This window comes from Urocitellus parryii, chromosome 4 (genome assembly GCF_045843805.1).
Source record: "Urocitellus parryii isolate mUroPar1 chromosome 4, mUroPar1.hap1, whole genome shotgun sequence".
Taxonomy (NCBI): Eukaryota; Metazoa; Chordata; class Mammalia; order Rodentia; family Sciuridae; genus Urocitellus; species Urocitellus parryii.
Genome location: NC_135534.1, coordinates 36,668,223 through 36,684,531, shown reverse-complemented (window position 1 = coordinate 36,684,531; position 16,309 = coordinate 36,668,223). Strand labels below are relative to the sequence as shown.

The 16,309-nt window shown below is 33.9% G+C and overlaps 1 protein-coding gene across 2 annotated transcripts in view; it reads left to right on the top strand.

The window, feature by feature from the left end:
• The window catches only part of Mettl15 (methyltransferase 15, mitochondrial 12S rRNA N4-cytidine), a 224,093-nt gene that overhangs the window by 159,306 nt on the left and 48,478 nt on the right, over nt 1–16,309 (top strand). For both annotated transcript variants that reach the window (XM_077797497.1, XM_077797498.1), the window contains exon 5: nt 9,112–9,303. In XM_077797497.1, coding sequence (XP_077653623.1) covers nt 9,112–9,303 — 192 coding nt within the window. The remainder of the gene's footprint in view (nt 1–9,111; nt 9,304–16,309) is intronic.

Genomic DNA, 16,309 nt, shown 5'->3' with positions numbered 1-16,309 from the left:
TATTCTGTCTATATTGAGAAACATTTAAAAATCTACAATTTTTGTGTTTGTCTATCTGCATTTGCTTCTATCAGCTTTTGTTTACATACTTTGAAACTATTTAGGTAGGTGCGCATGTATAATTGACATGTCATGCTTTTGTCTTGATAATATTCTTTTCACATTTAGTAATGTTTTCCGTTTTAGAGTATATTTTGTTAACACTATACCATCTATTTTTGTTTCGTGTTTGTATGGCATTTTTTTTGTATCTCACATTTAACTTTTTTATGTCCTAATGTTTAATTTTGTCATTTATAAAAGCAGCTGATTGTTGGACTTTTAAAATCAAATATAATACTACCGGTCTTTTAATTAGAATATTTAGTCCAGTGATATTTAATAGAATTATTGATATGCTTGGGTTTAAATCTCCTACCATACTCCTGTTTATTTTTTGTCTAACTTGTTCTATGTTCCATTTTCTTTTCTTTATTGTTTTTTTGTTAATTATTTTATTTTCTCCTTCTCTTGTGTATTTTTTATACATTAATTCTTCCTTTGAACTTATTATGGTAATCACAACATGTATAAGTGTTTGTTTGGGGCACTTTCCTACCTTATTTTTTCATGTTGTCTATGTGTCTTCCTTTCTTGCAGTGTAGATGTGAGATATTACAGTTTCTTCCCTATATTCTTGTAATACCTGTGCAGATTGTCTGTACCTGTTGGGTTTCCAGACTCTACCAGTGTCCCTCAATGGATGCTACTGCATCCTGGGTCTGGAACCTGCTTAAGTTGGAGTGGGTGGATCCAGGCTGCTGGACTTGACCTCCCATGGTAGTCTGCTGGTTGGAAGGGGAAGTACTTTGCCAAAGGCTAGGCTCTGGCAGTGTCTGCAGTGTCCTGGATTCCATTTGGGTTGTTGTGAGCCACCTGGCTGGATCTCAGCTCTCATGGTAGTACCTCTGAGTTGTTCTTAACCCCATTTGTTGAAATTTATTTTCAATTATTATCATTTTCTTTTTCCTATTTGACCTTATTTTCATTTTACTATTTTCTATAGACCCATTTCCGGGCTGAAATTATCTATTTCTTTCTTTGTTTTCTTGGGTAAGTTAATTAGTTATTTTATAGTCCATTCTAATAACTATTCCATATCCTGTAGGTCTGATTCTAGTATATATATTTCTAGAGTATTATATTTGGTCTGACCTCCATATCCATCAGATATTTTTAAATATTCGTTATAACATTGTTTTTGAAAAATCATGGAGCTAATTTGAGAATCTGGGAGATATCTTCTTCCAGGTTCTATTTACTCTTGTTTCTGACACGTAATTAATCTAAGACCATATCATCCTAGTAATACAATAAGGCTTAAACTGATTAGAACCTTAATGATCTATTTTTTATTTGTCTACCCTGTTACTACTTTTGTCTTATTTTAGAAATTTAGGATCCCACTTTGTGGCATAGCCCACCTTGATGGGTTCTGAACTCTCTTATTTGTCTCCCATATTCTATGAAGCACAATTTATTAGCACTTACCTTCCACTTATAAATTAATAGGTCTTTAGATAGAGAGCTAAATAAGTCTTAGATGCTTTTATTTCTGTCTTTTTTTAAGCAGGTGATCATAATAATTGATCATAAATATGTAAATCAATGGAAATGTAATTGATGTAACTGATGTGATTCAGCAATCTGTATACGGGGTAAAAATGGGAGTTCATAACCCTTTTGAATCAAACTGTGAAATATATCAAAATAGATGTAATGTTTTGAACTACCAACAATAAAAAAAAAACCTTTCTAGTTTTTTCTCAGTGAAAGAATTGATCTTGTTAGTTTAAACTCCTGTAGATACATAGAGAAGATTCAGATTGTATTGATTTTTATTGTCTCCTAATAATAAAAGTTTTGTAGTCATTAGGGGTTTTATCTGTATCTTACATGCTTAGAAAAGTAACCAATATTTAGACTCTGTTCAGTAGATATCCTTTTGGCATTTGTTTTTATAATTGAGCAATGTAAAAACTGAACTGTGTTTAAAACTCACAATGGTCATAGTGCATATGAGTGAGTGCAAAACTTTTAGGAGCTGCTTAATCATCATTCCAAAACAGGGAAGGATTTTTCCACTGAATAAATCTTTTACAAGGTACTGAGAAATATAAATATAATTGTATTTTATCATTTCTAAAATAAACTTTAAGTCAATATGTGAACAGTGAATGAATGATAAATTAATTTTTAAAAGTATTTCTTATAACAAAAGACAATGGTTAATAAAGATAGTGCTGTCAAAGATTTTAAGAAAATTGAAAATATGAAGTAAAACTTCACCTCAAATATCACCTCACTGTAGTAACAATGGCAATTTTATTAAAAAGACAAGAGATAGCAAGTGTTGGTGAGGATGTAGAGAAAAGGAAGACCTTGGTCCCCTGTTGGTGGAACTGGAAATTTGTAAAGCCATTATGGAAAACTGTGTGGAGGTTCCTCACAAGCTTAAAAATAGAACTATCATATGCTCTAGCAGTCCCCTACTGGGTACATATTTAAAGGCAATATAATCAGTATGTTGAAGAGACATCTACCTTCTTATGTTTATTATAGCACTAATAGCCAAGAAATGGAAACAACTTAAGTGTCCTTCAGTTGATGAATGGATAAAGTAAATATGGTACTAAGTACAATGGAATACTGTTCACCATAAAAAGAATGAAATGCTGTCATTTGCAACAACATAAATGGAAATAGAGATCTTTTTTTAAGTAAACCATGGACAGAAAACTACCACATGATCTCACTTATATGTATAATATAAAATAATTGATTTCATAGAAGTTGAAAGTAGCATTACCAGAGGCTAAAGAGCCTAGAGAGGAATGAAGGAAGGGAAATGTTGTCAGTAAATACTAAGTTATAGTTAGGTAAAAGTAAGAAGTTCTGGCATGCTGTTGGACAGTACTGTAAACTATGATAATGTACATTTCAGAAAGCTAAAAGAAAATATTTTCATGTTTGCGGAAGTAGATATGTTTAATCCAATGTAAACATTAACTTTAAAAGAAATTAAAACTTAATTTTTAATTAAAAAAAGTCCTTTAAAAGATAAAATTGACCCATAAGTCTAACACTTTAAGGATACAGAAAACTTATCATGAGACAACACTGAATTCAAAATGTCAATGATTCAATCAATTAATTTCTAGACATGCAAAAAATAAGTCAGTGAAAGGATGGCAAACCAGAAATTACAGAGGTGATGTACACAAGGACAAGAAAACTTTTTTATAAATATGCTCCAGATAATCAAGAATATAAAGGAAAACATAAGGAAAAAGAGGAACAAAAATAAGATTTTTTTTCTTGCTAACAGCTTTACTGAAGTATAATTCACATGGAAAAGTGAAAGACTTTTTTAAAAGATCAAAATGGAGCTTCCATAGATGGTATTGATATTATCTGAAATAAACATTTCACTGAAAGAAATTTATGTCAGATTAGACAGTACAGAAAAAAAAGATCACTGAACGTGAAAGTATAGCAATATAATCAATTCATAATGAAGCCGAAGGAGAAATAAGACTGGAAAAACAAAATGAAAAAGATTTCTGTGATTTTATGGGCTATGCCAAGTAATTTTTAGAAATTTATGGGCTGTACCAAGAAATTTTTAGAAAATTATGCAGAGCATATATATCTTTTCATTTCTTCTCTACAGTTATGGAAATACTCTGACCAAGGTATCATTTAATAATATTTAGCAGTGCTCATATCAATATGATAATGAAAATATCTTGAATATAAGTACATATGGAAAAATTTTATATGGTAAATATTGACATTAAAAAGTAAACCATTCTCCTGGTATAACAGAGGCATGGTATAGAGGAAAGAGAAATACAGAAAAATAATGGTACCTGAGAGAGGTCAAAGAAAATTCTTCATAGTCAAAAGGTCATATTCAATGTGCAGTTGGTATATTTGGAACAAATCCTTACCATTGTTCCCAATTCTCTTTGGCAGCACAGTGACAAAACTGTATCTGAGGAAAGAAAAACAGCTTAAAGCAGGAAGAGAAAGGTCATATTATTGAAGATCTTTTAATGCCTTGACATTCTTATATATGTTAGTTAATACACCTCCATAAAGTCTGTGTAAGTTTAAAATCGTTCTATTGTCTTCATTATGTCATCCCCCCTTTCCACTATACCTCTATTACTTTAAAAAAGTGAACTATCTCCAAGGTCATTTATGTATATTTGTTGATGTGCCCTTTTATATTGTATGTTCTTATTCATTTTCATATTCTTGTATCCAGTACATGGTAGATAATCCCTATTCAGCAAAAATTTGTGAGAATTGAATCTGCAGACCTACGTCTATGAAACAATGGCAAACAAAAACAATTATTTAGTAAATTTATCTTACTAGAAAAGTAAGATAAATTTATACATAAGGACAAGATTGTAATAATGAAGAGTTGGAGATCTGAAATGTAGTAAATAGAAATATGAGAGGTAATGTTAATGTTGTGTAGTAACTAAGAACATGGACTCGGGGGCGAGAGTGGACTAAGTTTATATTCTGATTTCACTGCCTACTAACTGTATGACTTGACTTCACTGTCTGTACTTGTTTTCTTATCTGAGGTGAGTCAGTCACCTACCTCATAGGGTTATTTTGAGTATGAAATAAGTTTGTAGGCATAAAGGACTAAGCACCAGTTCTGGCCTATAAAAAGCACTTTACAAATGTTTGATCTTATTGTTCCTAAAATGAAACTATGCATTCATCCACTATTTTGACTCACTCTAAATTCCTTGCTGAAGAGGATTAATAAAATGGTCAAACTAGCGATGGTCTCTGCTTTGTGCCTACAGACTAATAAATCTTAATGGCTTGGGAGGCTGGCATCAAATGATGCCAGCCTCAGCAGTTTAGTGAGACCCTGTCTCAAAAACAGGAAAGGAAAATACGTATGGCAAAAATTGTACTTAGATAAAAAGCAATTAACAAAAATGCCAGATACATAATAGAAGAAACAGGCATAGCAGCATTGCATGTGAAAAAGACTAAAAAGTTAGAGTTAGTATAGCTCAACAATGAAATAAATTCCAAAACTATTTGATTTTGAGCTTTAGTAATATAATAGTTGAAGAAGGGAAGTAAGAATTTATTCTGTGTTGATTATGTAGAATTCAGACTTAGTCATATAAGCAAACTGGCACAACTTCATAAAAGAGCAACTATCCTGGTGAAAGATTTTTTATATGGAGACTGGCTGAAGATACAAGAAAAGGAGAACTGAGAATCATGATATCTATAGCAGTTAGGATGTTTTTTAGTCATAAGTAAAAAGAAGAAAAATTAACTGTTTTCAATACCAAAAGTAATTTTCAACTCATATAATTCAGTTCAGAGGCAAGTTGGGGTTTAGATGAGACTCAACCCAATGCCCTTGTTAATCTGCTGACCTAGTAGCAATAATCAGCACTTTGTACTTCTTTTATATTAGTGGGATTCAGAAAAACTTTTCTTTTCAGTAGTTCAATGGAAGAAAGAGGAATGGTCTTTCCCCAAATCTCTAGGAAATATCTCTTTTATCTCTTTGGCCAGAATTGTGACACATGCCATCCTCTGAACAGAATATAATGGCAGCTAATCAAAACCCTATTTTTCTCTCTCTCTCTCTCTCTCTCTCTCTCTTTTTAGTACCAGGGATTGAACTCAAGGGCACTCAACCATCAAGCCAAATTCCCAGCCCTATTTTGTATTTTATTTAGAGACAGGGTCTCACTGAGTTGCTTAGTGCCTCACCTTTGCTGAGGTTGACTTTGAACTTGCGATCCTCCTGTCTCAGCCTACTGAGCTGCTGGGATTATAGGCGTGCGCCACTGCACCTGGCCAAAAGCCTGTTTCTTGAGCTGAGATATTATATCCATCAGGACTCTCCAGAGAAACAGAACTAGTAGGAAATATATAAATATGATATATAAATATATCCCCTACTATGTATGTATGTATGTATGCATACACACGTAAGCATATATACATAAGTATACATGTGTACACACATATGTACACACATATACATTATAATTTAAAATATTTTTAACATATAGATATGAAACTTGTTTCAAGGAATTTGTTCACATGACAGTGTGGCTTAACATGTAAAATCTGTAAGGCAAACCAGCAAGCTGGAAACTCTTCGGTAAGGTGAAGTTGCAGTCTTGAAATAGAAACTTTTTCTTCCTCTGGGAAACTTTAGTTTTTGCTTGTAAGACTTTTCAATTGATTGGGTTAGACCCAACAAACATCTTGAAGGCAGTATCTTTTATTTAAAATCGACTAATTGTAGATGTTAACCATAGTAACACCTAAATTAGTGTTTGATTAAATAAGTGGGTACTATAGCCCAGTTTCTGGGCTATAGACATATAAACCATCATGGATATGATCAGTCTTTCCCAAAATATGAGGATGAATCTTGAGATCCTATTGAACTAGATTGGCAACAAAGAGAAAGCCAATAAATATTGCTTACACTAGCTAAAAGTAGATATGAGAAAGGCATAGGTTTTCAACTTATTTAACATAGAGTAATACTAGAGACAGAAGTTAAAGAAGTAGTGAGGAAACAGACATCAACTAGAAAAAACTCACAAAACAATAGTGAATTCTTTGTTTTTCATTTTATGGTTTGTTTTGAGTTTTGATGTGGTGCTTGGGATTGAACTCAAGAGTCTTGCATGCTAAACACATGCTTTACCACTGAGCTACATCCCCAGCATCTATAATAATAATAATATCTATATATATTTATATACTTCTTAAATATATGTAAAATGATTTTTCCCCAAATGATCTAACCATAGGATTTCCTTCTAATGATGCTTTTGTGGGTAAGATTCCCTAGCCAAATAACCCTTCTTTTTATAAGCATCAGGCACCATTTCTGCCTGTTATTGATTAGCACGTTCAGATCCCTACCAGTCTATGTTCAAACAAACTAATCACATCCACCTGTAGGAACGAGGGGGCACTCCAACTTCTTAATAGCACAGCCCCTGCTTGTTCACTCTGTTGAGTATAATCTGTGTGACCTGACATGGCATAATTTGTCTTCTTCTCCTAGGTTGTGAATACATGCAGTTTATGAATTCTGGTGTTCGTTATTGTCTTTTTAACCATCTCCACAGTCTTTGAATGGGAATCCCTTCTTCACCAATGTAGTGAAAAGAAAGGGATTTAGACTGTTTCTCCTCCCTTTCCCCATTACTTAGCAGTAATATTGGATTGGGGGATGATTCAAATATTTGTTAATTTATTGGCATAAATGACTTGTAAGTTGCCTTTCAGTGGCAAGATTTAATTGTTTCAGGGTTTCCAATGCTAATATTAGCATTCATATTTTCCAAAAACAGGGCAATTTGCTCATCTGTTTATCATTTGCTTCATTCAGATTGTTTTGTAAACTATTTGTACATCTTGCTTCTCTCAGCTCAAAGCTCCAAAAGACATACTCTATTAATCTTCATACACCCTTTATATATCCTTTACATAGCATAATCCCTGACATACAGAAGATAATCAATATCTATTTGGTGAGTGAAATTAAAAAATCACAGTATATAAGAAAAATGAAACAATGAACTATGAAGTTCCCTGTAAACAGCATTAATATGTAAGCAAATATATAAGTGTGAATTTCCCAACACTGTTGAAATCCAACCTCACTCCATCTTCCTTTACACTCGGGGGAATGACATCTTTAGAGCTGCCCTATTTTTTTCTCATTCCCCTTCCAAAATGAATGCCAGTTGCCCTGAGGCCCTGGGGCTCCTGAGGAACCCTGAAGGCAGCATCTCCCTTTGTGTAGGAAAGAGAATTAGCCTAACAACAAGGTGATCCTAACTCCTTGCCTGAGTTAATTCTGAATGTTCCAATCACTTCAGAATTTCTGCTGAGATCTAAAACACTGCCTCTTCAAGAAATCATTTATTTTAGTCATAGTTTCATTTCTCCAATGTGTAGCTGCATAGCACCCCATCCTAAATTATAGGAAAATGATGAAGAAAACTAAAATGGTTGGATTGAACTTATGTGACATGCCTTTTCTGATTTCTGTTTTTTGAATTAAATTTATGTTTAACGGGCTCATAAAGTTTTACATATTTTGGGATAGTATGTAATATATAGTATATATATATAAATATATAAAGGATATTACAATGTTTAAATCACATTAAACATATCTATCTGCTCAACCATTTATCATTTCTTTATTGTGACAACTCTCAAATTTTTTTCTTTCTGCTTTTTGCAATGTACAGTACATTATTCCTACCTATAGTCATCCTACTGCACACCAGAACATCTTGCTCCTATCTATAATTTAGTGCCCATTGATCAACCTTTTCACATTTCCTCCCTCCACCCAACTCTCCTCCATTGCCAATAAGCACCATTCTACTATATTGAAAAGTATTTTATGTCCCACATATGAGTTCTATCATGCAGTACTTGTCTGTGCCTGACTAACTTAACATACTGATCTCCACTTCTATCCATATTGTTGAAGATGATAGGATTTCTTTTTTGTGTGTGGGAGGGGGGCTTAGTGATATTCCATTGTGTATATATATCATATTTTCTTTATATGATTCTTGTTCTATTATTTATTGTATTTTAACTGTCTTATTCATTAAGGTAATTCTTTTGATAAAATAGCATGTGCTTCTTTTTCCTACCCATATGATAGATTTTAAAATAGATTTAAAACTATTTAAAATTAAAAATCTGGATTGACAAAGGAATTTTTCTAATTTATGAATTTTTTATGATTTCTGATTTATGAGCTATTGTATACCTTCCCAATGGTATATAATAAATTGTGTTTATTTATAAGAATAAGATTACATTAAATCAGCTCTGGTGTTTGAAACCAAGATATATAGTTTCCATATCCATATGTTTTTTTGTATTGCACTAGTCATGTGGTTGATGCTCAGTAAATACATATTGATTAAATTATCTAATAATAGAATGTGCTCTCTTTAAGAAACACTTTAATATAATAGGAGTATTTTCTCTGTCTCCTGGGTTTATTTACAGTAAGCAGATCCGAGCTATGCTAGGCCAGTTCAGCCAGGCAGAAGACTTATTAATGAAAGCCGGAGTGCAGCCAGGGACTTTGAATGGAGTTCTTTTGGATCTTGGGTGTTCCTCCATGCAACTTGATGCTCCTGAAAGAGGTTTTTCCCTTCGGAAGGATGGCCCCTTGGACATGAGGATGGATGGTGGCAGGTGAGTATCAATAAAATATTTCTCCTTAAAACAAAAAATCAATTTCACAAAAGCACTCTGAATTTAATTTCCTCTTAAGACTGCAGAATTCCCATCACACACCTACACCAAGTACTACCCAGACATAATAAATCAGTTTTGTTTACTACTCATTATAGATTTTCGTATTTCTCTGGCCTTAGAATTCTAAAAGAAAAATAATTATTGTTCTTAACACAGAATACTGTGGAGGATACTTTTCCTACTGATTGTCTTTTTCACTGAAACCATATTGGGCTTTTAGGTTACCAGTAATACAAATGAATATTAGGATACTGAAATAATGGCTTTATTTTTACATGCCCAACTAAACCTCTTATGAGAAACAAAAAGAACTATCTTTAATACATATTCTTTTATAATACTGAAAAAAAATGGAGGGTTCTATGACTGAACTTGCTTGAGAAAAACTGCAGTTTTTGGTACATCAAACACAGCATTATGCATCAGATATCTTTTGCACTTCCTTTTCATTCTCACCCCTATGGGAACACTAGTGTTTATTCTCCATTTTTCAAATAGGGTACATATATGTTAAATTAACACAAAAAGGGTCACATTCTAGAAGAGTATCTGAATTAATTTTAAGAGCTTAGATTAGCATCTGTGTGAAAAACCGATGCTGGCTCACGGCCTAAGCAACTCACATCTTATTCTACCAAAAACTGGTTTGTCTCATGGTAATTATTCACATATAGCATTTTTCCCTGTGGAGGAATAAGACTTTTGTTAATTTGGATAGAGACTGATATTTGTTAGAATCCTGTTTTTTCTGAGTCTAATACCTTCTGCTTATGTCGTTGGCCTTCACAGAATGAAGAATGTCATCATGAAAGAAAACAATAAAAATCCTTTAAAAACCAGTGACTAATAGTAAAGGTCAAAATATATTCTCCTATTTGGAGATTGAAATGGTTTTACAAAAATGATAGAATATTAAGCAAATTTCTGCTATTTCTATACCTTGTTAAGGAGAATGCCTTCCAAAATACAAGGAACAAAGTTTCTACTTAATAGTACATTCCTCCTGGGTGTGGTGTTGTACATCTGTAACTCCATAACTCAAGATGCAAGGCAGGAGGATCACAGGTTCAAAGCCATCCTCAACAATTTAGTGAGATCTGTCTCAAAAAAAAAAAAAAAGTAAGAAAGAAAAAGAAAAAAGAAAAAGGCTAGAGATATGGCTCATTGGTTACACCCCTGGGATCAAGCCCTGGTTGCCCTCACCCTCCAAAAAATAGTTCATTCCCATATTGTAAGAGTAAAGACTTTTCTTTTTCTTTTCTTTTTTTTTTTTGGTTGTTTAAAACATTACAAAGCTCTTGACATATCATATTTCATACATTAGATTCAAGAGGGTTATGAACTCCCATTTTTACCCCAAATACAGATTGCAGAATCACAACGGTTACACATCCACGTTTTTACATAATGCCCTATTAGTAACTGTTGTATACTGCTACCTTTCCTATCCTCTACGATCCCCCCTCCCCTCCCCTCCCATCTTCTCTCTCTACCCCATCTTCTGTAAATCATTTCTCTCCTTGTTTATTTTCCCATTCCCCTCACAGCCTCTTACGTGTAATTTTGTATATCAATGAAGGTCTCCCTCCATTTCCATGCAATTTCCCTTTTCTCTCCCTTTCCCTCCCACCTCATGTCTCTGTTTAATGTTAATCTTTTCTTCCTGCTCTTCCTCCCTGCTCTGTTCTTAGTTGCTCTCATTATATCAAAGAAGACATTTGGTATTTGTTTTTTAGGGATTGGATAGCTTCACTAAGCATAGTCTGCTCTAGTGCCATCCATTTCCCTGCAAATTCCATGATTTTGTCATTTTTTAGTGCTGCGTAATACTCCATGGTGTATAAATGCCACATTTTTTTTATCCATTCATCTATTGAAGGGCATCTGGGTTGGTTCCACAGTCTATCAATTGTGAATTGTGCTGCTATGAACATCTATGTGGCAGTATCCCTGTAGTACGCTCTTTTAAGCTCTTCAGGGAATAGTCCGAGAAGGGCAATAGCTGTGTCAAATGGTGGTTCCATTCCCAGCTTTCCCAGGAATCTCCATACTGCTTTCCAAATTGGCCGCACCATTTTGCATTCCCACCAGCAATGTACAAGAGTACCCTTTTCTCCACATCCTTGCCAGCACTTGTTGTTGTTTGACTTCATAATGGCTGCCAATCTTACTGGAGTGAGATGGTATCTTAGGGTGGTTTTGATTTGCATTTCTCTGACTGCTAGTGATGGTGAGCATTTTTTCATGTACTTGTTGATTGATTGTATGTCCTATTCTGAGAAGTGTCTGTTCAGGTCCTTGGCCCATTTGTTGATTGGGTTATTTGTTATCTTATTGTCTAATTTTTTGAGTTCTTTGTATACTCTGGATATTAGGGCTCTATCTGAAGTGTGAGGAGTAAAAATTTGTTCCCAGGATGTAAGCTCCCTATTTACCTCTCTTATTGTTTCTCTTGCTGAGAAAAAAAACTTTTCAGTTTAAGTAAGTCCCATTTGTTGATTCTTGTTATTAACTCTTGTGCTATGGGTGTCCTGTTAAGGAATTTGGAGCCCGACCCCACAATATGTAGATCAGAGCCAACTTTTTCTTCTATCAGACGCAGAGTCTCTGATTTGATATCTAGCTCCTTGATCCATTTTGAGTTAACTTTTGTGCATGGCGAGAGGAGGGGATTCAGTTTCATTTTGTTGCATATGGATTTCCAGTTTTCCCAACACCATTTGTTGAAGATGCTATCCTTCCTCCATTGCATGCTTTTAGCTCCTTTATCAAATATAAGATAGTTGTAGCTTTGTGGATTAGTCTCTGTGTCCTCTATTCTGTACCATTGGTCCACCCGCCTGCTTTGGTACCAGTACCATGCTGTTCTTGTTACTATTGCTCTGTAATATAGTTTGAAATCTGGTATCACTATACCGCCTGATTCACACTTCCTGCTTAGAATTGCTTTTGCTATTCTGGGTCTTTTATTTTTCCATATGAATTTCATGATTGCTTTATCTATTTCTACAAGTAATGCTGCTGGGATTTTGATTGGCATCACATTAAACCTGTAGAGAACTTTGGGTAATATCGCCATTTTGATGATGTTAGTTCTCCCTATCCATGAACAGGGTACATTTTTCCATCTTCTAAGATCTTCTTCTATCTCTCTCTTTAGGGTTCTGTAGTTTTCATTGTATAAATCTTTCACCTCTTTTGTTAGGTTGATTCCCAAGTATTTTATTTTTTGGGGGGATATTGTGAATGGAGTAGTTGTCCTCATTTCTGTTTCAGAGGATTTGTCGCTGATATACAGGAATGCCTTTGATTTATGCGTGTTGATCTTATATCCTGCCACTTTGCTGAATTCATTTATTAGTTCTAGTAGCTTCTTTGTAGACCCTTTTGGGTCTGCTAGGTATAGAATCATATCATCTGCAAATAGTGATAATTTAAATTCTTCTTTTCCTATTTTTATGCCTTTAATTCTTTTGTCTGTCTAATTGCTCTGGCCAGTGTTTCGAGGACTATGTTGAACAGAAGTGGTGAGAGAGGGCATCCCTGTCTTGTACCAGATCTTAGAGGGAATGCCTTCAATTTTTCTCCATTCAGAATGATGCTAGCCTGAGGCTTAGCATAGATAGCTTTTACAATGTCGAGGAAAGTTCCTGTTATCCCTAGTTTTTCTAATGTTTTGAACATAAAGGGATGCTGTACTTTGTCGAATGCTTTTTCTGCGTCTATCAAGATGATCATATGGTTCTTATCTTTAAGTCTATTGATGTGGTGAATAACATTTATTGATTTCCATATATTGAACCAGCCTTGCATCCCAGGAATGAATCCTATTTGATCTTGGTGCACAATTTTTTTGATGTGCCTTTGTATCCGATTCGCCAGAATTTTATTGAGGATTTTTGCATCTAGGTTCATCAGAGATATTGTTCTGTAGTTTTCTTTCTTTGAGGTGTCTTTGTCTGGTTTCGGAATCAGGGTGATGTTGGCCTCATAGAATGAATTTGGCAGAGTTCCCTCTTTTTCTATTTCCAGAAATGACTTGAAAAGTATTGGTATTAATTCTTCTTTAAAGGTTTTGTAAAACTCTGCTGTATACCCATCCGTTCCAGGGCTTTTCTTGGTTGGTAGCCTTTTGATTGCTTCTTCTATTTCAGCCATTGATATTGGTCTGTTTAAATTGTGTGTATCCTCCTGACTCAGTCTGGGCAAATCATATGACTTAAGAAATTCATCAATGTCTTCACTTTCTTCTATTTTATTGGAATATAGGTTTTCAAAATAATTTCTAATTGTCTTCTGTATTTCTGTAGCATCTGTTGTGATATTGCCTTTTTCATCCCTTATGTTAGTAATCTGAGTCCTCTCTCTTCTTCTCTTCGTTAGCATGGCTAAGGGTCTGTCGATCTTATTTATTTTTTCGAAGAACCAACTTTTACTTTTGTTATTTTTTTCAGTAGTTTCTTTTGTTTCAATTTCATTGATTTCCGCTCTGATTTTAATTATTTCTTGCCTTCTACTACATTTGCTGTTGTTTTGCTCTTCCTTTTCTAGGGCTTTGAGATGAAGTGTGAGCTCATTTATTTGTTGGGTTTTCCTTTTTTTGAGGAATGGCCTCCAGATGATGAATTTCTCTCTTAAAACTGCTTTCATTGTGTCCCATAGATTCCTATATGTTGTGTCTGTATTTTCATTTATATCTAAGATTTCCTCCTTTATGTCTTATGTAACCCATTGATCATTCAGTAACATATTGTTCATTTTCCATGTGATGTAGAATTTTTCGTTCCTTCTTTTATCATTGATTTCCAGTTTCATTCCATTATGATCAGATAAAATGCATGGTATTATCTCCACCCCTTTATATTTACTGAGGGTTGTCCTATGGCATAATATATGGTCTAATTTTGAGAGGGATCCATCTGCTGTTAAAAAAAAAGTATATCCACTTGATGATGGTTGATATATTCTATATATGTCAGTTAAGTCTAGGTTATTGATTGTGATATTGAGTTCTATAGTTTCTTTATTCAACTTTTGTTTGGAGGATCTGTCCAATGGGGAGAGAGGTGTGTTGAAGTCAACCATAATTATTGTGTTGTGGTCTATTTGATTCTTGAACTTGAGGAGAATTTGTTTTATGAATGTCGCAGCACCATTATTTGGTGCATAAATATTGATAATTGTTATGTCTTGTTGGTGAATGGTTCCTTTTAACAGTATATAATGTCCTTCCTTATCCCTTTTGATTAACTTGGTCTTGAAGTCGATTTTATTCGATATGAGGATGGCCACTCCTGCTTGCTTACGAGGACCGTGTGCGTGGTATATTTTTTTTCAACCTTTCACCTTCAGCCTGTGTATGTCTTTTCCAATCAGATGTGTCTCCTGAAGGCAACAAATTGTTGGATTTGTTTTTTTAATCCATGTTAACAGCCTATGTCGCGTTATTGGAGAGTTTAAGCCATTAACGTTTAGAGTTACTATTGATATATGGTTTGTACTGCCAGCCATGTTTGATTATTTATCTTTTTTTTTTAATTTAGTTTGTTTCTCCATGATTAGCTTTCCCCCCGCCCTCTGTCATTACCGAGGCACTTCCCCCTGATGGTTTTGGTTGTTGTTTTATATTTCTTCCTCATGTAGTGTTTTGCTCAAGACGCTTTGCAATGCTGGTTTTCTGGCTGCAAATTCTTTTAGCTTTTGTTTATAATGAAAGATTTTTATTTCGTTGTCATACCTGAAGCTTAATTTTGCTGGATACAGAATTCTTGGTTGGCATCCATTGTCTTTCAGTGTTTGAAATACGTTGTTCCAGGATCTTCTCACTTTCAGTGTCTGTGATCAAAAATCCGTTGTTAACCTTATTGGTTTACCCCTGAATATAATCTGCCTCCTTTCTCTTGTAGCTTTTAATATTTTCTCTTTGTTCTGTATATTGGCTATTTTCATAACAATGTGTCTTGGCATTGGTCTTCTGTGATTTTGTGTGCTCGGTGTCCTGTATGCATCTATAATTTGTATATCCGTTTCCTTTTTTATTTCTGGAAAGTTTTCTGTAATTATTTCATTCAGCAGGTTACTCATTCCCTTGGTTTGAATCTCTGTACCTTCCTCTATCCCGATGACTCATAAGTTTGTTTTTTTATGTTATCCCATATCCCTTGGATGTTTTTCTCATGATTTTTTACCAGCCTTTCTGAGTTGGCTAGACTCTTTTCAAGATGATATATTTTGTCTTCATTATCTGACATTCTGGCTTCTACTTGCTCCACTCTGTTAGTGATAGTCTCAATTGAGTTTTTAATTTGGTTTATCGTTTCCTTCATTTCTAGAATTATTGTTTGATTTTTTTATAATCTCTATCTCCTGATAAAGATGCTTAACTTCTTCTTTTATCTGTTTATGTAATTCATTTTCAATGTGTTCTTTCACTGTTTGGGTTTGCTGTCTCGTATCCTCTTTAAGGTTCCATTCCATCTGTCTAAGTTATTCCTTGAGTTCTTTATATGACCATTTTTCTGAAGTCTCTAGGTCCTCCTGAATATTTAGGCTGTCCTTCATTGTTTGTACTCCTTTTCTTCCTTGTTTTTTTATGCTGCTCATGTTACTTCTTTTTCTGTTTGACTGCTGAGTTACTGTGTACCCTTATAAATTTATTTGATGCTTGGGAAGAAAGATATTAGAAGGGAAGGGAAGAAGTCACTAAAGAGAATGAGAGTAGGCAGGTAGAATTCAAGGAAGGGGGAATAAGAAAATTGAAAAGAAATGAAAATACAAAAGAGAAAAAAATAGTAAATAAAGAAAAAAGAAAAAAAAATTTTTAAGAAATAATAATGATAATAAAAAAATGAAAATTAAAGTTTAAAAAAAATAATAATAAAATAAAAAAATTAAAAACATTAAAAAAAGTTAAAGAACAACAACAAAAAAATGAAAATGAAAG